General features: G+C 39.7%; 1 protein-coding gene and 1 long non-coding RNA gene across 3 annotated transcripts in view; one reads left to right on the top strand and one right to left on the bottom strand.

The window, feature by feature from the left end:
- Window positions 1–1,087: 1,087 nt before the first annotated feature.
- Window positions 1,088–24,435, bottom strand: part of KDM2A (lysine demethylase 2A) — a 72,168-nt gene continuing 48,820 nt past the window's right edge. For both annotated transcript variants that reach the window (XM_026719627.2, XM_026719628.2), the window contains exons 10-22: window positions 21,564–21,717; window positions 20,655–20,770; window positions 19,027–19,153; window positions 18,382–18,779; window positions 12,270–12,353; window positions 11,556–11,822; window positions 11,244–11,375; window positions 11,038–11,127; window positions 6,982–7,691; window positions 5,486–5,649; window positions 4,910–5,068; window positions 4,530–4,745; window positions 1,088–3,578 (exon numbers count right to left, since the gene is read on the bottom strand). In XM_026719627.2, coding sequence (XP_026575412.1) covers window positions 3,397–3,578; window positions 4,530–4,745; window positions 4,910–5,068; window positions 5,486–5,649; window positions 6,982–7,691; window positions 11,038–11,127; window positions 11,244–11,375; window positions 11,556–11,822; window positions 12,270–12,353; window positions 18,382–18,779; window positions 19,027–19,153; window positions 20,655–20,770; window positions 21,564–21,717 — 2,799 coding nt within the window. In that variant the 3' untranslated portion in view covers window positions 1,088–3,396. The remainder of the gene's footprint in view (window positions 3,579–4,529; window positions 4,746–4,909; window positions 5,069–5,485; window positions 5,650–6,981; window positions 7,692–11,037; window positions 11,128–11,243; window positions 11,376–11,555; window positions 11,823–12,269; window positions 12,354–18,381; window positions 18,780–19,026; window positions 19,154–20,654; window positions 20,771–21,563; window positions 21,718–24,435) is intronic.
- LOC148128042 (uncharacterized) overlaps window positions 15,056–24,435 on the top strand; it is a 33,147-nt gene continuing 23,767 nt past the window's right edge. Inside the window, exons 1-2 of the long non-coding RNA XR_015740851.1 lie at window positions 15,056–15,659; window positions 19,705–19,735. This is a non-coding gene — a long non-coding RNA (uncharacterized LOC148128042). The remainder of the gene's footprint in view (window positions 15,660–19,704; window positions 19,736–24,435) is intronic.

Genomic DNA, 24,435 nt, shown 5'->3' on the forward strand with positions numbered 1-24,435 from the left:
TGTTTACTCTTTTGTATAAAATAAACAGATTGTAGATCATATAGAATCTCAAGAATTCAGAGAAATTAAAAAGCAAGAAGGAAATAAGGGCTGTAAACATTATTTATAATCTTAAATGTCGTTAAGATACGAAATATGGATAGAAATTTTTAGAATATGGCCATATTCCAGTGCTTTTATAACATTTCAGAATAAACTCCTCTAGCTCATGCAGCATATTTATTCCAAGAAGTGTGCTCCATGTATGTTCAACTGCCATCAATGTATAGGATAAACAAAACCACAGGTATTTGCTAAACTGGGTGTGGCCAGCGTGTGACGCACCTGGCCCGTGAGTTTGAAACTCCTGGCTTAGAATATTGAGCCTAGAGTTCCTAAATTTTGATAATCTCAAATGTACTTTAAAGTATCAAAATAGCATTTGCTTCAATTTTGGAGGCTGGAATTGGCCAGACAAAATAAACGGTTGAAAATATGGTTCCAGTGCTTTGTGTATGTAGCTTTAGTGCCCTTTGTTAGAACTGCTAATTATGAATGCACTATAACGTCACTAAGATTTGCAAAGTTATGCAGATAGAGCAAATGTCTACTACCGATACAAACTAAAATTTTTCTGGCTAAAATATTGCTAGCATATATCATTTTAATAGTGCAGAATTCATAAGATAGTAAATGTGGGAAGGAAAAATGCATAGTGGATTAGACAACTTGAGTTTTCTCATTCACGCTGTTACAATGCTGCTCAAATCAAGGGTAATCAATATGCAGACCCCACATATTTTTTTCTTGAAATGTTTATTCCAAAATCCACCCCATTGAAACAAAGTCTCCCTTCAGAGGCTGGTATCTTTTCTTCCCCCTTTCACTTGTGCCTCAGATCTGTGGTAATATGTTTGAGGAAAGATTCTTTAAAACTGTTATTGGCAAATGATTAGAAAATGAAAAATCCCAACTAGGTCCCCTCCCCTTTAGCCCCAAATGTTCCCCAACCCTAAACATGTCAACCGCGAGAGCGCAAGACTTGGTTTCTTTTACCCTTAACGCTTACATTTAATTTTGAAGCACAACATTGGAGATTGACTCTAAGTTAGCAACAAAAAAAATATATATTTACAATTTCTTCAAACAAACCAACCAAAGAAAAGAAAAACACAAAATAACAACCAAACCCTTTTAGACAATAGTGACTTTCTTAGGGAGTTTTATTTAGGGAGCATGTTTGTCTTCTTTTGTTTCTTTTTTAAATCACCAAGTGATTTTATATATAATTTTTCTTTCCTTTGTGTCACCACTTGCCCTCTGAAGTGATGATCAGTTTAGGCAATGAAGTTTCACAATTACTTTAAGTCTCTTAAGCCACAGTCACTCGAGGGCCATTTCTGAGAAGGCTGTAGGATAATAAAACCTAAACTCACAATACCCACCCTCCCCAATCAGTCTGCTGATGCTTTTTCATCCCTCTTGCCGCAGGACGAGATTCCTCCCAGACTAATGCTCCTGTCATGCCAACTTGCTGCAGTTCAGCACTTCTCAGGCTGATCAATGCACGTGGAGAGTTATGAAGGTGCTCCCACTTTTGAGAAAACAAAAACATAAAATACCCAGAGTGTAGAAAACTCAATGTGGGAGTTATCTGGGCAGATGCACTTGAATCTCCTATTTATGGCTATTCTCACCTTCCTCTTGGAAACAAACAAACAAAAAAGCACAAAAAGATTGGTTCTACAATTTTTTTTTTCCACAGGAGCCAATACAACAAGGCAGAAAGTTTCCACTTCTAGGAGATCAGTGGGCATTTTTGCAGAAAAATTCAATTTGCAGCAAAGCTCCTGTATATTGAGGCACTCTGGAACTCATCACACTAGCATTGTCCTCTTGGCAAAGAAGCCTGCTCCTCATATGGAAGTGAGGGGGGAACCATTGGATTTCAGTAGATCTAAATGTATCTCCCTCACCCCATCCCCATTAGTGCAGGGGAACTCAAGTCTTCCCCGAGGCTCAGTTGCCACAGCATTCAATGCAATGAGGCTGGGCGATTTGGAGAGTTATGGGTGGATTCCTCCCCCTCCCTTATTGCTTCAGAAGCAGCAGCGAGGGTGCATTGGGTCTTCCTCCAATTCTGTAACCACTCTCCTCCTTTCCCTTGCTGCACAAACACTGGAGAGCTGCTTTTTTGCCATTTGAAGATCAGAGGGGGAGGCCAGGGGGGAGGGCAGTCCAATTTGTGCTATCACTATGGGGAAGAGAGCAGAGTGCAAAGTGTGCATTCAAACCCTGACAAACTCAGACAGCTGGAAGGAGTGTCCAGTCACTCAAGCAGGGGAAAATAAAATAGGGATCCAAAATATTACCTTTCTTTCTAAAGTGCAAAAAGCTCTCTGCTGCCCAAGAGAGAAGTTCTTTGGACCGGCCATTCATTGCAAAGGAAGAGAGGCAGCTAATGGAGCATTAACCCGTCTCTCAGCTCAAGAGCCAACAGCTATGCACCCCGCAGGATGCAGGCATTTGTTCTAGCCAGCATCTCTAAGAATGCTAATTTCAGCAGACATATGGAACAACAGAGACCATTTCTGCTGGTGTTAGAAATCCCAATAGATGCCCCTGAAGCCTTCAAGCTATACTGCAGCTTTTTCTCTACACAAATGCTGCCATCCTTTCATCGCAGGAAAGGTAGAACATGCTTGTCTGACACCCTCTCCCTTTTCTGGGATAATCTAGGATAAGAACATGGCTTCCTTATTCTGAAACTTCCGCCATCCCCTCACTAGTCTTAAGTTGGGAGACGCCTGCAAACTGAACCTCACTACAAAGCAGGCATCACTACTGCGGACATGTAGTTCTGAGTAATCGGCACAATGCAGTAGCTGCCCATTCAGCTGCTGGTGAGTGAGAAAAGGAAGCTTAGCAGAATGTGGTGGGCAAGAGCAGTTACTCTCAAGTCTTAGTAACTCTGAAGACTTAGTAACAAATTGCATACCAAGACAGTAAAGAAACAGGGAGCAGAAATGCACCTGTTTTATACTATCCAGGTCACGTTTCCCATTATCTGATGAGGAAGTATAATTTGTTTTCACAGGATTTATGAGAAGGGAGAAAGGTGGAGAGAAAAGGTCATGTTTCCCCCTGAAAAAGCGGCTACAAAAAGTTAAGAGCATGTAGCTGATGAGCAAGTACCCCGACAAGAGCAATTGTCCATCTCTTCTTGCTGCCACTTACTCAACTGCCTGGTGGGATTTTCTGGTTTACAGAAGTCCCAAGTAGAGGAGGGTCATTACAATCACAATCAGGCTGGCATGTCTCCTGACTGTAGAGATGGGGTAAACTGAGGGAGGATCTGCTCTCCAAGAGGGGTTGTCTGGGATCTTTCCTTCTCTTCAGTCTTTCTGTGGCAAATTTCTAGCTGATTTTTTGGATCAGCTTTTCATCTGACAGGCAATAGAGGCTGTTGATTGACAGGTCTGAAATGAAGTGCTCGCAGGCCTTGCGGGTGATCTGTTTGCAGCCACGCAGATCTATCAGAGTGACATTAGAGATGCGTCGCAGGTACAGCAGGGACTGGTCTGTGAGCTTATTGCAACCTATGGAAAGTAAGGCAGTATGATACACATAATATTCACTTCTTTATTATATTTTATCCTGCCTTTATTACTTTACAAGTAACTTAATGTACAAACACATATAATATTCTTTTTACACCACCTCTTTTCCCCAGGACAACCCTGTGAGGTGAGGTGAGTTAACAGTGACTGGCCCAAAGTCACCCAGCTGGCTTTCATGCCTATTTTGGGACTAGAATTCATAGTCTCCTGGTTTCTAGGCCAGCACCCTCACCACTACACTAAACTGGCTCTCACACTCACTTCTTCCATGGGTAAAAATATTACAGAGCAGAAGAGATAAAATGCACAAGAATACCGAAACACGCATTTAAACAGTATTTCTTCATTAGCAGTTCCTAATCTTTTCTACGGTCTGATCTGACCAGTTAAGCATGTAACAGAACAGTTCTTCAAGCTGACACTATTAGCAATCAGACAAGCTGTTATGGAATAAGACAAGTACTATTGAACTCTTACCATTTTGTAAATGATTATTTTCCTTCAGGGTTATATGCCAATTTTTATTGAATGTGGATTTGCAACAATCAGTAAAACGCTTGCACTATACAGGATTTAATTTTAACATGCTAGTTCAAATGCATTTCTCAAAAAAATATTTATAATGGAATACTATCCGAGTTCAAATACATGCAAGGTAAATTTTACCTCTGGTGACTGTTTTGCTATATTCACATTTAATAAAGACTGGAGGAAAAGCCTATGAAATATGGAAGATAAGCACCTCAAACTTTCATAGGCCTTTGGGTTCTGAAAGATACGTTTGTGACTTGAGAGCAAAAGAGATCACTATCTGTTTAAAATTGCCCTCTTCTGCAACCACAGGGCAAGAAACCAGAGATCATGCAGGCCAGTGGTTCTTGCCAGGGTAGAATGCAGAGATGTATTTTTTAAAAATGCAAGTGCACATACCTGCCATATTAATTTCAGTGAGTGAGTTTCGTGTGGAAGATCCCACAGCTGTTAACAGGTTGGCTGACTGGTCTGTAAGGTGATTGCAGTGACTAAGATCAAGTCGCGAGAGCATAGGCATGTGGCGAATGATGAGCCGGAGTGTGGCATCAGTAATATCCAGCCCGGCCAATCGGAAGTCGATCATGTTACGGAGTTTGCTGCGATTGTCTTGACCTATTGTATGATACACAGTAACGTTTGAAAGGGCACAAAAAACAACTATCGTATATTTCAGCCCCAAACTTCCCCCTTTTAATTTTCCTACTCATTATCAATCTGTCTGTCACCCACAAGCTCTCCAGAAATTCCTGCTGTGTGCAAATGGCAAACAAACATACTGGGTTTATCTGATGGAGGTGTCAGCAAGTCCCGAATCTGAGGATCCTTGATTCCTACTGCCCACCGAAGATCGAGGGTCCTGAGAAGGGGGCAGGTAGAGGTACTGAGAGCAGATACTGCTGACCAGGAGCAGCCTGCCAAGATGAGGTCTTTGAGGCCTGTTGAATGATAGATGTGAAAATCTTTTAAATAATTTTCTGTATATATGTCCAGGACCCCAGCTACTGGACTTTTACTTTGAGCCCTCATTCCAGATTGTAAATGTGAGGCAATAGTTGATCATTGCTGAAGTCCACAGTATAAAAACAATATCAGTATTGTAAGAACAATGCTTCTTTGATAACCCATTAACATTTGCCTCATAGCTTGTTAAGAATTAGGCCAAAGTAACAAATCTAATCTATGGTTATCTTTGGGAAAGCAAATGAATGTCATATTATGATATTCAGAATCCTAAACTATTTTCACAAACAACCTTAGTGATCAGCTATCATAGGAAATTAATCTGTTAAATGGGAAACCTTTAATGTGAGGCTTTGACAGAAAGATGCATCTAACCTGATGAAGGTACATACCTGGTAATCTGTTGATGAGCCAGGTAAGCTGTTTTCTAGAAATATTGGTCCAGCTGAGGTCAAGGCTGACTGGTTGCCTCCTGATTATACCACTAAGAGCCAAGGGTGTGATGGACTTATACCTGCTTAAGTCAATCTTTGTCCACAATCTCCTATCACCGCACCTATCAAATATATTGATTTAGACAGAGAACATACTTTCCTACATCACTTATATAACAGTTCCTGACAAGTCTCTCACCACTATCTTTTGGGGGCAAGACTAAGATTATTATAGAGGAGTGCATCAGTATATACTCTGAAACAAAGTCTAGATAGGAAAGACATAGCTTGAGATATCATATGGATATAAGCTTATTTTTTTTTTTCTGTCTTGGCCATAGTTACCTTCCAATTCTTCACTACACACACACACACACACACACTTTTATTTTTATATGAAAGTTAACCTTTTCTATTTACAAGTATAAGGTTGGACATGGCTTTTTACAGTAGTCAGGTCAATAATCTTTCAAACAGTGCATTTGGATCTATGAAGCTTTTCAGTGGTAAGAACCATTTTTCTGGATAATCACTGACACATTTACTCCCTCCCAATTCCTATAGATAAGATAGATGCATGTTCACTACATATGAAAATATCGCATTCAAAACACGAAGACAGAGAACTAGAAAAAATCTAAATGATGGTTCATGCTTGCTGTTTGACTTCAACCTAAATATATAAACCAGATCCTGTGGCAGGCTGAGGTCAGATTATTTTTTCCACTATAAAGGGACCGAAGAGGCAGGTCTGAAACCTATGCAGACTAAAGAATTGTGTAGCAATACACCCAGATCGAATATTTCACTTGCAGAGATTTGTAATGTGAACTCATACATATTCCAATATTAAGTGCTGTACACTTAAAAGCTCATCGCTAGCTTTTTGCACTGAAAGATCAAAGATCAAAAAAATCAAAGCAAAGTGCTTTAAATATTTACTGATAGAACAGAACCATCTTTCGTTGATATATAAATGCTTGAACACAAAACTTAGAATTCAGGGAGTTTAAAATGCACCAGATGGCAGTTCTCTTTAGAATATTGTAGCATACTTCAGTCATGCCCAGACTGTGGCATGTAAAATATTACACTAGATCAGTCCAGAATATATGCTTCCAATGAACATGATTCCATTTTCAGCTATTACTAGCAAAGCAATTATTTATAATCTGCACGTTTATTTTTTCCCCCAAATTGTCACTTGAGCATGGAACCGATATGCACATTCTAGACATCGTGTATAGACAAATATTGTTGCATAAATATCTTTATTCCATTTTTGTATCCCCATTTCTGCTTATTCATAAATCTGTCAGTTGAGGCCCAGCAAATACAACCTGATCTATGATTTTTGGGTGGTATGTAAGGATTGTGTAAGTCACTGTGAAAAATAAAGGCATTACAGAAATGAGCTGTAAAAACTGCTCTGGCAATAATTTCTGTACACTTACCATTTGTGCCAGGTTTTGCATACACGCATACATTCACAAAGCTCCTTGCGAGTAAGGTATCGGAAGACAGACATCCATACTTCCTTTTGCATCCAGATTTCCTCACCATCCGATGCCCTGCCCCCCTGTCCATTTAGCCTGGCTGCCCCATTTTCCTCAGCATTCTCTTCTTCTTCATCTGCACTGTCATCTTCCTCTTCCTCCTCTGCTACTTCTTCATCTCCACCCCGCTGGGGTGTCCTGGCTGAACTTTGGCGCATGACCACACGGGGGGAGTGTCTCAGATTAGCGGAGGCAGTGATTGCCTGCAACTTGGGTACAATTGAAGTGCCATGCATGTCTTTGGTAGGTCTTTGCAATGTGACTGTGAGATATGAACCATGAAGCTTGGCTTTTTCTACCTCTGAAAGCTCTTTCTTGCCACTAGGGTTGTTTTCCTTTTCCCGCACAACTGTACGTTCTGTGCCCTGTAGTCGAAGCAGCTGTCGTCTCTTAAAGCGTTCATCCCGACTGGCACCATGATGGTCGCTAGGACCTGCCCCTGGAGAGGACCGTGTCACTATGCTTCGAGGTGACACAGGATCATGGATCAGCTGCAGCATTGGGGTAGGAGAGTGGGGTGGTGGAGTCAGAGGTTCCTCACAGCTTCGCAGGGGACGCAGGACTTTGGCTTGAACTGTGTCATCATCACCATCATCCATTTTCCGTTTCTAAAAAGTGAGTGATATTAAGTTACCATTTAAATATCAAATAGGAGTTTGGGCCTTGGAACGAATGCCATAGATCAGGGATAAATAGGATACTCGAAATCCCTCTCTTTTCCTTTCTATGATTGCCACGCAGAAGCCTACATTTGTTCAAGTAGAAAAATAAAGCAGAATGGAAAATGTACACTGATTTACTACATTAAAAGGCTGACGGTTAGAGGTCCCAGTACGACACTTGATGTACTAATGTCTCAGCAAAGATTGAGAACTCCTCTTTGCACTTTAATACTTTCAATTTTTTTAAAAAAAACATTAAACATGTCTTTTCCCTTAGGGAAAGTGCAGGGATAGCAGCATCATGTGAGATATCAAGAGCAAAAGGAGAAAAGACAGGCTGTGTCATCACTCTTCATTTCCTGTGTGGCACAGAAAGGAAGCAGAGATAAAGTTATATGGATGGAACACGAAGAAAAGGAAGCAAAGAGAACCCCCTACAGCGCTTAAAGAAGCCGGTACTGCCTCAGTGGAAAGAGTTGCCAGTTTCTTCGCAGGAACAACCTACTACGCTACCAGTTATGCAAACATAGCTGCTATAGAATTTTTAGATTTTTGAGAACGCTTGATTATAAGTACAGAAGAAAGGGGGTGTATTTTTGTTACGAACATAATTTTTATCTCTTCTTTCCTTAGCAGACTTTGTCCTTTCTTTCATTTTATTTCCTTATTGTTTCCCATTGTTTCTCCTTATCTCCACAGCTTTCTACTGCAGTACTTTTTTTTATTTCCCTCCTCATCACTACCCCACCCGCAGCCTTTTTGTCTGGGTTTTTCCTCCCTTCCCTTCTTGCTATTCCCAGACAAGAAGTTAGATTGCAAAGCACAAAATTGTTTCCTTCCTTCTCCTTTTGTAACTGGTAATATTCAGGAAAGTGATTCAAGTTGCTCCTTTACTGCTTTGACCCGCTGACATATACGTTTAATACATTATTAAAATTGCTGTTCTTCATAAAGTTTGCCTTTCTAGCTTATATAATTTTCCTTTGTGAAATAAAATGGACACAAATTGGATTTCCAACTTGCACTATTGATTAAGCATCAGGATCTATAGATGTAATGCAAATTGCATTTCTGTAATATATAATGCAAATTACCAAGTTATTTCTGTTTCATATTAAATTTTGACATTTAGTTCTGTGGTAGAATTACACCTTATTTAGGGAGAAGCTCGGAGAAACACATGGGAGATCTATATTATTGCAGTCATCATTTATTTAAAACACTTCTATAGCTGTCCATCTTTCAGCCAACTGTGGGTGGCTCCTGATCAAAAACTAAAAAGACATATAAAATCATTTTTAAAAACTGTCAAAAAACAACTGGTCAATACATAAAACATCAGAACAAGAAAAATCTGGTGCCAATCCTTGTTAATGTGCCGTTATCTAAGCCACTCCCTATACTTGGGGGGAAAGCCAGGTCTTTAAGAAGGCTAAAAAGATGGAAGCCTGTCAAACTTCAGGGGACAAGATGCCCATAGGGTAAGGGCTGCCATGGGAAATGTTCCCTTTCTCCTATTAAATAGTATTTAGGGAGCTGACCTATCTGATCTGGTCAATATCCTTACGGAAAGGAGGTCCTCCCCACAGATAACTTGGCTTCATGCAATATGGGGCTTTAAAGATGATGACCAGTACCTTTATTTCCACTTGCAAATGAACTGGACGTCAGTGCAGCTTGCATAATACTAGTGCTATGAGGGCAAACCTATTAATCCCTGTTACTATCTGCTCTGCCGCATTCTGGACCAGTTGAAGTATTGTGGTAATCTAGATGGGAAGTGATCAAGGCTTGAGTGACTGTGAGCAAAGCCACAGGGTGCAATTGGTTTGATCATGATAAAGTCTGCAGATTTTTAAGGAAAGCATATTCCAGTAGCTGTTCTATATGGAGTTCTAACTTCCTCACAACTAATTTTTGAAGGATTTACTTGAGAGACTACCTGTTTTCCATACTATCTGCCTGGCTGGTTCAATCTGGCAGGATTTGTAGACCCCAGAAGTGCACCTTTTCTGTAGCAATACTTGTCCTCTGGGATGTGGTTCCCCCTCTAAGATTCAAAACCACTCTACTGATATTTCAAAAGGCCCTCAACATATTGGCTCTTTGCCCAGATCTTTGGTGAGATGGTTAATGCTCCTTTGCTTCCTTTTCCTTGTTCCCACCCAAGTTTTTCTCTGCTTTCTTTTCTTTTTTGCATTTCTTGTTTTGTTACCTTTTAAATGCTTTTAACAAATTGTTAACCATCCAAAGTTGCTGGGAGTTGAATGTCCTATAAATTTAACTGACTGTGACCAGAACCATCTTTCTTCTACAAACCCTTTAATTCATTTGAATGCAATATATTTTCTTCTTCCAATTGGTCTCAAATTATCTGTACTGGTCATACAAATGTTACCAAAGTTTAAAGCGATATATATTCAAGATTATCTATGCCAAGGTACAAAATAAAGCTAGGAAGTTTCAATAGTGTACAGTATACATGTACCAGAAGCAGCAAATGAATGGATGTGAAAAACAAGCCAACTATTCTTCCAGACTGAAATAAAACACAACTTCTTTAAGTTGCTAGTTTAACATACAGATTAGGAAGATGCTACTTTTTTTGTCAAGATTTAATTCGCTAGCAAGTATTCAGGTTATGAACCAAGTTCTTTCTATACTGAATAATATTCCATATATAGTATGTCATAATCAATGGCTCATATAAGGACTCCTTACTACTATGATCTGAGTTCCTTAGGACAGGAATGAAGTATTGGAGGGCCACCCAGAGGCCAAATATTCTCCCATTTGGAAATAGCTCTTGCAATGCTCAGAAAGGGATTACCACCTTGCAGTTTTCACTAGAAAGTTCTTTGTTGGGATAGTAGGCCCAGCAGCCCAACTTTGCAGCTTTTGCACTGTCATGTATTTGCTATTTAATAACTGGATGCTGATTTCCCCCCTGGCAAAATGTCATAACTTACTAGATTCCAGGAAGATCATAAGACAAAACTGTGAAGCAATCTGCTTATTATGAACAAGGCAATTTCTCTTGTGCTCATTAATATATGCAAGTATTTTCTGCAATAACACCCAAAAGTTCACTTGCTAGAACTACTGATGCACTTCCTGCAACTTCACTTCCTCAATACACATAAATAAATCAAGAAACGGAGATGCTGCACCAATCTCAGCTTCCTAGTCATAAAGGCTACATAAAATATTGAGCCGCTCCACAAACAACAGTTTGTCTCATTACTCAAGAGCAGGATACTATGCACAACCAATTAAAAAATCACTTCTTTACCTGGCCTTTCTCTGCCTCATCTCCCTTGTAACACTTCGGGCATTCCCAGCAATTTGGCAATTCCTCGTTCAGTAGCCCTTCCCCATCCATCTGCAGAAGAGAGAAACTCAGCAATAATTTCCATGTTGGTAAGACGCACATTGGTGTCATTCTTATAGCAAATCAAATCAAATCAAGTTGTCTGTATGGAATTTAGAGCTCCTCACCTGTAAACAGCCAGGATGAACAATTTCATTGCAGATGCAGCACTCCATTAGTTTCTTGTCAAAGTCCTGGGAATCTTCATTCTTATCTACCTCTCCACAAAGTGCGCATGTGACAGAATGAGGCAGTCTGGGCTACAAAGTTAAAACAAGAAATCAGACCAGAAACTTCTATTTGGACTTCAAGGATAGTTTTGGGTTTTAGTTCAGGGTTATTTTCAAAAAGAATCACAGGCTTCATCCCCTTCATTTACACAAATCAAAGCTTATTTCTTTTGCAAAGACAACTGGTTTTTCTCTTGTAGCATCACTTACCGCCAAACATTGCCTTAAAATACAAGACTGTTTCATGCGACCAGGCCCTCCAAATTTCTTCATATCTTTGCAGTAATGACACATGCCACATTCACCCTGCAGGCAGGCCTTGCATTTACGACATCGTACCCGCCTCCTTCGTGCACCAGATACTATAGGAGAGACTGTGGGTCTCACAGTTGCAAGTCGTGGAGCTGGTTTCATGGTATGGGGCTTGGTGATAGGGATGGCAGGTAATCTTAACTTTGGCCGAGTCTGAAGCTTGAGCTGTCAGTGTAGGGGGGAAAACGGTATTAAATCTAGAGATTCATGGAATACCAAAGATTCTTCTTTCAAAAGACCACAATGCGATAATAGACATTCAATCACAGAAAAGCTCTAAACATGGGAACAGAAAAAAAATTATGTATGCAAAGGGAAAAGAGCTTGATAAGATAAGATGTCTAAATAACAGGATTATTTTATCATTAACTAATTCTGAGTTGTGGCAATGATAATTCCTAGAAATCAGCACTTTAAAAATACTATGTACGTTATCCTTAATTTTACTTTCTGCATACTACAATTATGTGCATTTGTAGGAATAAAGGCAGCAACAAGAGTCTGTATCTTGGGTCTTTAACTGAAATAAGAGGCTGGATTTAACACAGTGGATTTATATTTTCAACACAAATTTTCCAGTTATTAGAACAAACACAGAGAACCATTATTTACCTTATCCCTCTTCGGCCACTGGACAATAGGGATTCCAGTAAGTGCCAGTTTGGGATCACTGTTTGAATACTCTTCAAGCAATAGCTATAGCAGAACATAGAAAATAAAAATATATCTTTAAACTTCATATAGCATTTTAAAATTATTCAATACATGTTTAATATTCATCCTTAAGAATAACTTTCTGTAAAAATAAGTAGTCCCATTTATTAATGAAGGTTTTGCATAGTGCTACCTGTAATCTACATCAACTACCCAAAGCATATACCATCTTCAGTTAAAAAAACAAAAACAAAAATTTGTGCAGACATATGGACTATCTTTACAATCCAGTTTTTATTGTTTCCATACTATTACAATGTCCAACTCATACAGAAAGGAATGTCTAATGCATCAGTGCTCAACTATTGTGATTAGACTTACTTTTAACCTTAAAACAGACAATTTGGCCCTAAAATTCAACAGCAGGTACTAAGGCTATTTTTTTCTAATAATGTTGCTTTAATGTTCATCTGTCTTTTTCATATACTGTAGCACTAAATAGCCTGAGTCACCAGTCTGCTGCTCAGTGTTAGCAGCATGTGGCTAAAATCATAGGTGATTTTGCATCTCTTCCTAAATATTTCCCCCCTCGTTTCTGATGCTTCTGCTGTCCACCCCACATCCACCCACTCGATTGCCGTTTCAGATGTGCTTTATTTACTTGGGGTTACTATGGATACATTACTGGCATTGCCTTGTGCAGGGAGTGCAGTGTTTCTTGCTGCCAAGATGGAAAGAACACTGCATGGGCTGGGCTTGCTCTTGCTGGCACTAACCAATGCAAGGAATTCATATTCCCATATGAAGCTTCTGCTGTGAAATGTCTATTAGTATAAGAGACTTTAAAATTGCCAAGAATTGGGGGAAACCAACATTGAGGATTTAAACCAAATATAAAGGTATCTATCCAATCTATCTGATTAATAGATTGCCCTAAGTAATGAACATATATATGCGACAAAAGAAGAAACGGAATTCTCCTACTCCTGAATCTGTAATCACGCAGACTATCACCTTTATACAATGACAAATATGAATCTATTCAAAGAAAAAAATTGATAGCACATTTTATTTACAGATGTAGGAATAAACAACAATTTAAGTGATGTTTAAATGCGAAGATGGAACTTCCAAAAGCAAAAACAAGAAACCAATCAGGCAGAGCTATTTCCCTATGACACAGAAACTGTACAGTACTGTTTTAGTTTAGCCCAAACCAATAATCCTTAAGCAGGTCATACTTTCCCCCTAATAAAGTAGGAGACAGGAAAAAGAAATATTCCTTTTCACCCTTGGCTGACTAGTCTCTTATCTGTTTAAAATTTTGGAAGCTCCTCACATATAAAATTAAACAGATATATGTGAAGTGCTTCAAAACTAAAATAAAATGGCACTTTAGCAACAACACAGAAACAGTAACAAAATCTGCCAATCAGATAAAGGGTGGTTGTTATCTGGTTCAAAGATGTTATTAAAAGTATTCTTGCAACATGCATGGATTAAAATCTGTGTATGTCAGAATGAAGTTGGATCACTTGGATTGCTATACTGATAACACCATTTTTACTAGTGCACATCCCGGATAACAATTAAAGGCCAAGAACCACTACCCACCTCAACATTTGTCGTTTAAATAACAGAATTGCAGCTTTTTATGAGACCTACCATTTTACTTTGGGTTTATTTTAGGAAGTTACAATGTAGTTGATAAGAATGCTTTTATAGAATCCCTTTTAAAAGAAAAGGCAAACTTCCATTATAGACCAAGGGTCATTCAAAAAACAAAAACAAAAAAAACCCCACAACCTGCCTGCGTTTTAACAAAACTTAATTGGGTTTAAATTTTTTAACGGATTTTTAATCCACCCTGCTTTGCAACTGTTTCCCCACCCTTCAAGAAAAAAAAAAAACCGTGGGTGGAAGGAAGTGACTGTCGCGGCTAGCCCAGCAGAACATGCAGTCTCCAAGCCCCGCCCTCTTCCTTACGGCACGTACTTAAGAGGAAAGGTCGGCATTTGAGGGCATGAACACACACGCTGCTGGGGGGGGGGGAAAGGTGGGGGGGGGGGGAAAGAGACACACACAAACTCCTTCAGTCAGAGGCACTTTAGGGGGAGCCGCAGAGGCGTGTAAGCTGCGAGGACGACAACACCCAGTTCCACCAATTCCCAGGGACATTTAGAAAGAGCCCATTCGGGAGCAGGAAGAGAAAAGAGATAGAAAAAGACCCATCGCGGAACTAACTCTGAGAACACGCGACTTTCAAACACGCAACGCATCGCTGACAAACTTATAGAAGTCGAGGGTCTTGCTGCCCTTTAAAGCCAAGCTAAGCGGCCTGGCGTTTCCCCTTCAATTCAAACAACCCCTTCCCCCCCCCCTCCGAAAATGCAGACAAGCACAGTGAAAGGAAACGCCGCCGGGAAAGCCCGCTCAACCGCTCTCCACGGGAACGCGGGGATCCGCTCATTCAGCAGAAGTCCACTCCCCGATCCTGAACCCAGCCCCACAGTTCCGGATCTGCCTGACCTTGCGCGCTCCGTTCCACCGAAGCAGCCGAGAGTCTCGCAAAGGAAGTTTCCTGCTATAGTCTCTTTGTTTTCTAGTCTGCCCAGTTACCGCTTCGGGTTCGATCTTTTTTGCCCCAAGGTATACAAGTTTGTTCCCATCCAATTCTCGTTCTCCCGGGCGAGGATTGCGGTGAAACGGGGGCCACTTTTAACAACTCTTGTCAGCCCGAGCAGCTGCCTGGCCGGAGCATGCTCCTTCCAGAACCCTTCAGCGGAAGCTTCCTCTGCCTGCAAACAATGCTGCTGCGTCACCCACATGCAGTTCCCAGCAATGCTTTGCAACGGAAGATGGCAGGAGAGAAAGGAGGCCGAGCGAGCGAAGAACAGAACGGAAAGCCGTTCTGCTGCAGAGTCGGGAGGAGGAGGAGGAGGGGGGCTGGACTAAGCGGTTGGCTGCTTGCTAATTGGTCGAAACGGCCGCCTAAGCTGACGCCCTTCTCCCTCCCCCGCCACTGCAATTGGAGAATCCGGGGCCAGCAGCCCTTGGGGCTGAGACTCTGGCAGACTTTCGAGAACAGGAAAGCTTTATTAACCCGTTCTCGGAGGTTGCTGCAGCTACGTCTCTTTCCCACCCCCCACCACCCGCCCTTGCATCCCTATTTTGGTCACAAGCAAATTCCTCTTAATAAGGGTGCCTTTGAACAGTAACAATGGCTTTTCTTTTCTTTAACCGCCTAGAACATGGGAAAGAAAAGGTCTTGAGAACCGTGAAACGGCCGAGAGAGGTACAGCTAGTTTCTTAATGCCGTCAGCTATCCAGCCGCTTTATATTGAAAATGTGAGTTTAAAAGACCGCACGGGAAGTTCGTTGTAAAAGTGAAACTTGTATCTGATGGCGGTTCCCCCACCCCCGCTTTCCTGCTCACGAATCAACGTTTTCGGAATTCAGCACAAACTTGCCATACAGACTTATTAGAGACAAGTTGGTGCTGTATGCTAGCCAAACAGGTATTGCAGGATGCTACCCTTGTATTACTGGGCGTTTAAAATGTTTGCTGGTATATTTAGAAGGCTGAAACGGATAAAAAGTGATTGAACAAACATTAAAGGCATGGGCTTATAAAGCTTCTAACCACAAGTAATGCCACAGTATATCTTAAATGTCGATGTAGCAGGGGCTAACGTTCAAAATATACAACTAGCTATTGCAGTGCAACAGATAGTTGGCGTATTTTACATACATAAATGTTTTACTTTGCATGCATATAAACCATTAAGAGATGACAATGCATTCAAACTTACTAAAAGTTTAAACAGCCTTAAGCAGAACTGTGGCTATGTCACATAGCTTGCGGGATACAAGAGAGCAACCTACAGATGCTGAAAAAAAGAAAATGCCTGCAAGACTGTAATGCAAATTTTCTCGTTTCAAAGAGTATATTTACACAATTGTTTACAGGTGTATTGGAATATGCCACAGCATTTTAATTAATGCATAAAACATTAGGGGAATAATGTTTTAACAGTTTTATTTTTTACTATCAATTGTGGGTTTCACCAACATTTCCTGGAATTATATAACTAAGCAGTATTTCTAACTGAGCACTATTTTTATCAGACTATACAATGTAATTGGACACTACCATTTCTATGGAAACTTCTGAATTTGTCATCATTTTTCAGTAGACAGATCAAATGACACACAGTACCCATAAAACACCAACTGAACAAAATGGCAGCTGTTATCTCTAGGAGACATAATGGCTTGTGGTTCTATATACACATACACATGTACACTTCTAATAACCCTCCAATAAGGAAACATTTTTCAGTCTTGCCTTTCAAGTTGGATGATGTGGCTTTGTTGATCATTTGGATTAAATAAATCCTTTTCCCTCTTCAAATAACCACAAGAGAAAAAAAATTCCAGAGAGATAAGGAACAAAAATACACAAATCAAGTTATTGTGCCTTGCTTTATATAATGCACTATGCCATAATGTGATTTGACTGGGTTTGACTTGTATTATCTGAATCCAGATACTGGTTTGTAAATTATGATTTATGGTTTTAATATATGAGGCAAATCCAGACAATTCAGCAAACTTCATAAGCCAGCTACAGTCTTAACAGATGGTGAATCTAGTCTGAAGAAGTTATCAGAAGTTAATGGAGCAGTGGATACTCTACTGTGTTCTGCTTTCTTAAAAACTTAATTGGCTTTCAGGCAAATGACAAATTACTAATTTGTAGTAATAGTTCACACAGTTTTATGTTCATATGATATCTGTGCTTATGTGCTGGCTGGGAGCATATAACTAAAAGTATGTTTACCAAGGATTCTGTTCAACAAATCCTTCCAGAAATATATTAAATTATTCAGGGACTCTAAGTGACAAAACACATGGAAGATACATAGTTACTTTACTATAGGAAGTATTTCATACTGATAAAATTCAGGAACTTCCTTGTTTCATTTCCATGAAACAACTTTGTAAGGGTACATATCATATATGAAACACTATCAATACATGTTATCAAATATTACCAAAATGTAAATTGATAACTGTGCCCATATTAGAGATGTGGAAAATCATTTTTTGACCCTCTTCTTGGGATGCAAATGAAATAGTATGGGGTATACCTTGTTTCCCTGAAAATAAGACCAACCCCCCAAATAAGCCCTACTTAAGAGCCTGCGCAGCCGGATGCCCACCCATTTCATCTGGTTGTTTGTGGTGCTGAGGCCATGAGGTGAGGCGGGTCGGGCTGTCCCATGCGCTCCACACTAGCTTACCTCAGGACCTCCCACAGCCAGGCCATCCACGCCTCGACACCTGCCTCAGAGTGGCAGCACTAGCAGCCATGTGCAGCAAGAGCCCACGTGGCCACTGGCCCATTTCTGCTTGCTCACAGCTGCAACGGAGCAGCAGGCTGAGTGGCGCAGTGGTGCCATGGCTGCGAGGTGAGGCAGGTGTAGGGGCATGGATGGACTGGCTGTGGGGGGTCCTGAGGTAAGCTGGTGTGGGGTAGCTCCACCCGCCTCACCTTGTGACCACGGCACTGGTGCGTTGCTTGGCCTCCTGCTCCATTGCGGCTACAAGGAAGCAGAAATGGCTGGCAGCCATGCAGGGTCCTGCTGGACTGAGTTGCTGGTGCCATGGATGCAAGGTGAAGCAGGTGTCGGGGCATGGGTGGCCTGGCTGCAGGGGCCCTGAGGTAAGCCAGGCCACCCATGTACTTATTTTAGGACCCCAAAGAAAATACGATCCGGTCTTATATTTGGGGAAACATGACTATTCTCAGAATGACAAATCTGCATTACTTCTATTTAGTACAGCAGGGAAAGCAGAAACATTTTCAAATACGAATAGTGTCAGGAATTTTGATAAGTACAAAATAAAATAGCTATTTTGATTCCAGTGTTAAACCAGCTTGCAGTAGTGCAGCATAGTTAGCTATAATCATCCAGTCCTGATTAAATATTTCAATTTGATTATTACTGTTCCTTTGTTCCTTAACTTGATGGTGCGATAGAAAAAGACAATATTTCCATCTTACCTTAACATCTACAATAAGAGCATCCTCATCTTCTATGCCCGTGGGTACACATTTCTTGTGTAGAGGCAAAGATTCCAGCTTGTCTACAAGACAACGCAGACCTTCAAGCTCAAACTGTGTTAGGTGCACCTTCTTGTCTTTAAGTGAACAATTGCTGTGAGAATCCCATGTTTGGCCATTTTGGGAACCTCGACTGGATTCAGAATCCATAGAGAGAGTTCTCTTAAGACTTGGCAAACTTCGACACCCTCTATTTAGTTCATCATAGTCTAGATTAGCACCATTGGCTACTGGGCTGGTAAGGATTGACCTTCTGGTGATTGGGCGACGTGATTCCTTTCCGCCCATAGCATCGTCTTCATCAATATTTCCTGAATCTGAGTTGCACAGTTCCATATCTGCATACAGGGGAAGGAATAATCATTATCAGATTAAATATTTGATTTTTTTTGGACAGCATTAAATAAATAAAGGTGAACATATAGTTAGGTTTAAGTCATCCTCTTAGATCACTTGGTGATTGGGTATGTGACTCTTTTCTGGTTATGGCATTATCTTTAAGGGTTATCTGTTAAAATCAGAAGTGCGTATGTGTATGTGTATAATATATATATATATAAAGAAAACTACAATAACAGCTCTTACCCATGTTAAGTGATTCCTTCTGAAAGTCCTTGGTCAAATGGGAACGGTTAGTGATGCAGTAGACATAGCGTTCTAGTACATACCAGCACATTTCATAATAAAAGGGATAACGAAATTTAATTGGGACCTATAAAGTAACAAAATATAAGGAAACAGCATTTCTTAGACTATTTGTTATGCAATTTTCTTAATAACCCCACCTTTTTCTCACTTAGCCCTATAGGGAAATCAAAATGCCCCAGTATGTAGAAAATTGCTGCCTTGTAGTTCTCTCAGTATTAATTCATTCATACTTTACAATTCCGTGTGGGGCCAGTGGCATTTTTTCCAGTCTCTTAATTAAAATATAAACTTATTAAAATTAGCTTTCTTACTGAGGACTTCAAAACAGCCTATATAATCTTTAAAAAAGATCTAGGTCATCTTAACTTCTGCCCCATATAAACTAGAGAATACTATTAAGGATAGCTCAATGTGCAGAAAAGTTGAACATTAAAGAGTGATGAAGATCTCTGATCTGAAGAGCAACCAGAATTACCAGAGGGGGAAAAAAAATCAGCATGGCTTTTATAAAGGAAAGGCCTTGCTTCATTAGCTTTTTAGAATTTCTGCAATTGCTGAGTCTTTCTACATGGAGACACCCTTTCTACAAATAACATTGTTCTTTCATGTTCACAGAACGCCTTCGATCCAACAATTTTGATAGAAGGTGAGCTATTTTTTGTTACTTGCCCATGTTATAATTTCACACTCTTCTGAAAGGCTTCTCAAACGTCATGAACAAATGGGATTGAAAGGGATTGTAAAACCTGTCCCTTTTCTATGTGAAAGAAGATCTTATGGATAAAACTGCCCTTGCCAGTATAAATTATTATCTAAGTTTGTTAATTTGGTTGTGTTTAGACATAAAAGTTTCCCACAACTTCAGAAATTGTATGCTGCCAGCTTATAGACTGGTAACTTATTGAATGATAACAGAATCAACTAACTACACAATGAAAAGAAGTTAAAATAATTTATCTGAAAGGATTTGTCTTGAAGTCAGCAATTATTACAAATAATTTGGAAACAAAGAACTTAGATACTACAGTAACTTGAAGTGAGCCTAGATTACTTAGCACAATAAAGCCTAAGCAGAAACATCAACTTGTGGCATAATTTAGCAGTGAAAAATAAGTGATTAAAAAAAATCATATGGCAAGTATGAGAATTCAGTTAAACATAGACTGAAAGTAATTTCAGCTCTGTATTTCAGATCAGTACTAGACACTGGATAATAATCAATAAAAGCTGATTACGATAATGCTTCATTTCTGATCTTTCAGGACTAGCTGATATGATAGAAACTGATTTTGGGATTACATGACATCTTGATTTAATCCAGTTAAGTGGATCATCTGTTGTGCCCTGCCATTATGGGCATTGTAAATAACAATTAGAAAACTATTAAAAATATTAGAAAAGAATGTAGACATCTATACTGTTGTTTCTCTGATTAAATTAGTGTTTGCCCTATCTGCTGAAATTTTAGGGTTTACCAGTTGCAAAACTAACTTCAATCGGGGTAGTAATATTCTATAATGTGTAAGTTATACAATTTAAAAAAAATGTTTCTGAAAACCTCTTACCCGTGTACGGTCTTCAATACTATAAATCCGTAGCTGCATAGGGATGTTGAAGCTGTGTAGAAAGTTTCCTCCAAAAACTAGGGTATCCATAGGAGTATACACAGCATGGATCCAACCTAAGGATCAAAGCTCATCATTTAAATAATCTGAGTGTCCATAGCTGAAAATCTTGTATTTTTAAAGTTATAATTTACATATGTTTACACTTCCAAGAGTTGTATTTATTGAACCAAATCTTCTCAGAAAAAATGTATTCTTAATTCCAATTTATCCTAGGATTACAGGAAGGTATAAGATCCAACCTGGCTTCAGCAACATATGTCATGCAGTTTATAAAGATGCAATGATATTTTTCACCTGAAATTGGAGGAAAGGGAGGTTTGGTATTTTCTGGTTTCTTAGAATAACTGCCTATTGCTCTTCCCTCATTGTTTTCAACAAGATTTGCCAACAATGCAGATTGCCCTGTTGACTTAAATGGGTAAATACTGTTTAGGTCAGAATCATTTTTAGGCCTCTGAAGCAAAGGGGATAAAGGGCTTACATTACCAGAGAGATATCACCCAAGACTTATGAGGCTATTTTAAACTTAATTTATTTATTTCCAATCTCTCAGAAAATCAAAAAAGATGTCAAAGATTATGCTGCCAAAAATTGGGGATTCATTGAATTTTAGCAAAGTGAATCTGGAGATTGTTAAGCGAAGTAGATCGATTGTAGTTAATCGAAGAATTGTCTGTTCAAATTTAAGTATATCCCAGGCTTAATCAAACCGTAAGAAGTACTGTATTATTCTAATACTTCAACAGACATATACTTTTTTAGCAATAAAAAAGATACTGAGAATCTGCAGTTTAGAACTTTTTCTTAGTGGCTGTGTTTTACCTATGCAACACTGTTTATATATACCTGAGGGAATGACAAAGGTATAGCCTTGCTTTAGTTCAATACGCTGACAATCTGATACCCTGTCACCAAGGAAGATGTCACCTTGTTTCCCTGATAATAGCCAGTTTTCATATAATTCTAAATTCTGTGGAGTGGGTGGGATTAGCCAGAAGATCTGCAAATAGAAAAAGAAAAATTAAAGAAGGCGTCCTTCAGAAAAATCAACTATTAAATCCAGATTAGTATTTTAAGTTATGCAACACCTTGCTGAAAATTGGTGACCTACATATTCCACCTATAACAGTGATGGCAAACCTTTTGGTTGTGGTGCGCCGAAAGTGCGTGCGTGCAAGATAGCATGCACGTGAGGGCACCCACAATGCAATGTGCCCCCCCGCCCATGCGTGCGCAATACCCCTGCCCTATCCCCCTACCTGCACTGTGCAGGTGCACACCTCCCAGCTAATTTTCAGCCTGTTTGAGGCAGTTTTCACCCTCCTGGAGGCTTGAGGAAAGCCTCTGCAGCCTTGGGAGGCTGAAAAACAGGCCTTCCGGAAATACCGTAAGTGCCTGTTTTCAGCCTCCAGAGGGCCTCTGGAGCCTGGGGGGAGGCCATTTTTGCCCTCCCAGAGGCTCTAGTGAAGCCTCTAGAGCCTTGGGAGGCTGAAAATGGGCCCATTTCAGCACTTCCGGTGTTTCAGGAAGGCCCATTTTTCGGCCTCCCGAGGCTGCAGAGGCTTCCCTTGAGCCTCCGGGAGGGCGAAAACAGCCTCAAATGGGCCAAAAATCAGCTGGGAGGCATGTGCATGCACAGTGCAGTTAGTTTGGCTGGGGCTCACGTGCCCGCACAAATGGCTCTGCATGCCACAGGTTTGCCATCATGAAACTATAAGCTTCCCAGCTAAAAATTATTTCACACTGTATGTATCACTTCTGATAATATTCATACATGCAACAGTAATTGGATCAAGTGCGAAGAAGAAACATAAGACCACTCCATGTTCAAGAGTTTGCTAATTTGTGCTAATTGTGGATGTTTAGTGGATACTCAACTTTTAGAAGGACAGACCACCCATCTAAACTGCAATAATGCTCAAGAACTAGAGATAAATACAGTAAAAAAAAAAAAGATAATTGGACTTCCAGTTTGCCAGGCTTCGGCGACGGCAGGGATTCGCGTTCCTGCGCGATCCCTGCCGTGCTAGCCATCTTGGTGCCTCTGATCCCGACGGGTCTGGAGGATAAGGCTGCCCTGTAGAGGCAGCCGAAGACAGGGGGGGTCCGGATAGGTGTTTGGGGGTATTGCAGACACCCTCCCCAGCTGGCAAAACCCCCTTTTCTCAAGGCGGTGGAGCGGCAGTCTGTAATGGCCGCAACAAAGAAGCCGGCAGCTGGACAAGACTGTGCAGGAGGAAGAAGGAGAAAGTTGTAAAGTGAAAGTCTTTTGGCTGAACCGGGACTTTTAAGATACATTTAATATCCTGAAAACCATGATCTCTTGGATGATACATTGTTTCCAGTGGAGTTTTTTTAAAGCGGCGAATAGAAGTGCTGAAAGGGAAAGTTACTCTCCCTCCCTTACGGAGTTAACAAATGGACACTGAAAAACCTGCTTTTTTATAGAAGGTAAAAATTTAAAGCTCTTTGTTACAAGTGGGAAGGGAGAGGACTGAAAAAAAAAACTTATATTAAGATTTTGTTGGAGGAGATGCCTTGAAGATTTAGAGACTAGAAGTTAACTGCAATAAGGCTTTAAAATACAGATTGGGGTTTTTTTTTTCTAATTGATATTACCCCAGGAAGAGAAATTGCAAAGGGAAGAACTTTGTGCTCTGTTTGGACTGCTTGATGACTCTGGGACTTTGGGAAACTGTTTGAAGTTTTGAAATATCTTGGTTGGTTTAATAAGAAGAAGAGGAAAAAGAAAATGAAGAAGAAAAGGGTTATAATGGCTTTACCTCTTGATGAACTAACAATATGGAAAAACAAGGAAAGAAGGCAAGGACGCTGTGGGAGAAGCCTTTCGCTTTTTAGAAATGGCGCTTGCTATTTACCAGCAAACTCAACACCAGGTGGAGGAAGCAGAAGCAGGAGAAGGAGAAGCAGAAGCAGAAGCAGAAGAAGCCATTTTTAATGAACCAAAAAGTTTGATCAAGAAAGAAAAGAGAAAGAAAAGAAGGAAAAGGAAGGACTTAAGACCTAAAAAAACACCCAAGAAAGAGAAAAATAAGATGCAAAATCAATACAATGTTAGAAAGCAAAAGAAAAGAGGAATACAACAGAGAGGGGAAGCTAAAAAGGCGGAGGTTAGGAGAGGAGGGGGTAAAAAGGCTAGGTGGATTAAGAAAGAAAGGGAAAAGGGGGGAAAAAGCCACAAAGGTATGAAACAAGATGGGAAAAAGAAATTTTTTTTAGGGATAAAGGGTAATGCATAATTTTTTTTTTAAAAAAAAGATTCTGCAAAGTACATATGATAGTATTGTAGTATTTGTATTAGAAATAGAAAATTAGAATTTTATAAGATCTAATAAAAGATTAAAATATTAAAATGTTTAATAATGATAGATTCTAAGATTTAATAAAATATTAAAGGAAATGTGTAAAATATTTAGTTTAATTATAGAGTTTAATGGGATATTGTGTTGATGTTATTATAGATTTATTATTGCAGCATTTGTTTTTGAAATAGACAATTGGAATGTTATAAGATTTAATAAATTAAAACATTAAAATGTTTAAGATTTAATGATAGATTTTAATATTTAATTATGTACTTAACTATTTTATAGATTTATTCTTTTTTTTTCTTAAAATTTAGTAGGTAGAATGTACTAAGCAGAATCAGACTGGGATCTAAGTGTTATTTTAAATGTTAATCTAGGGGAATGATAGA

The sequence above is a fragment of the Pseudonaja textilis genome, chromosome 1 (assembly GCF_049901715.1).
Source record: "Pseudonaja textilis isolate UNSWEBS1 chromosome 1, rPseTex1.2, whole genome shotgun sequence".
Classification (NCBI taxonomy): Eukaryota; Metazoa; Chordata; class Lepidosauria; order Squamata; family Elapidae; genus Pseudonaja; species Pseudonaja textilis.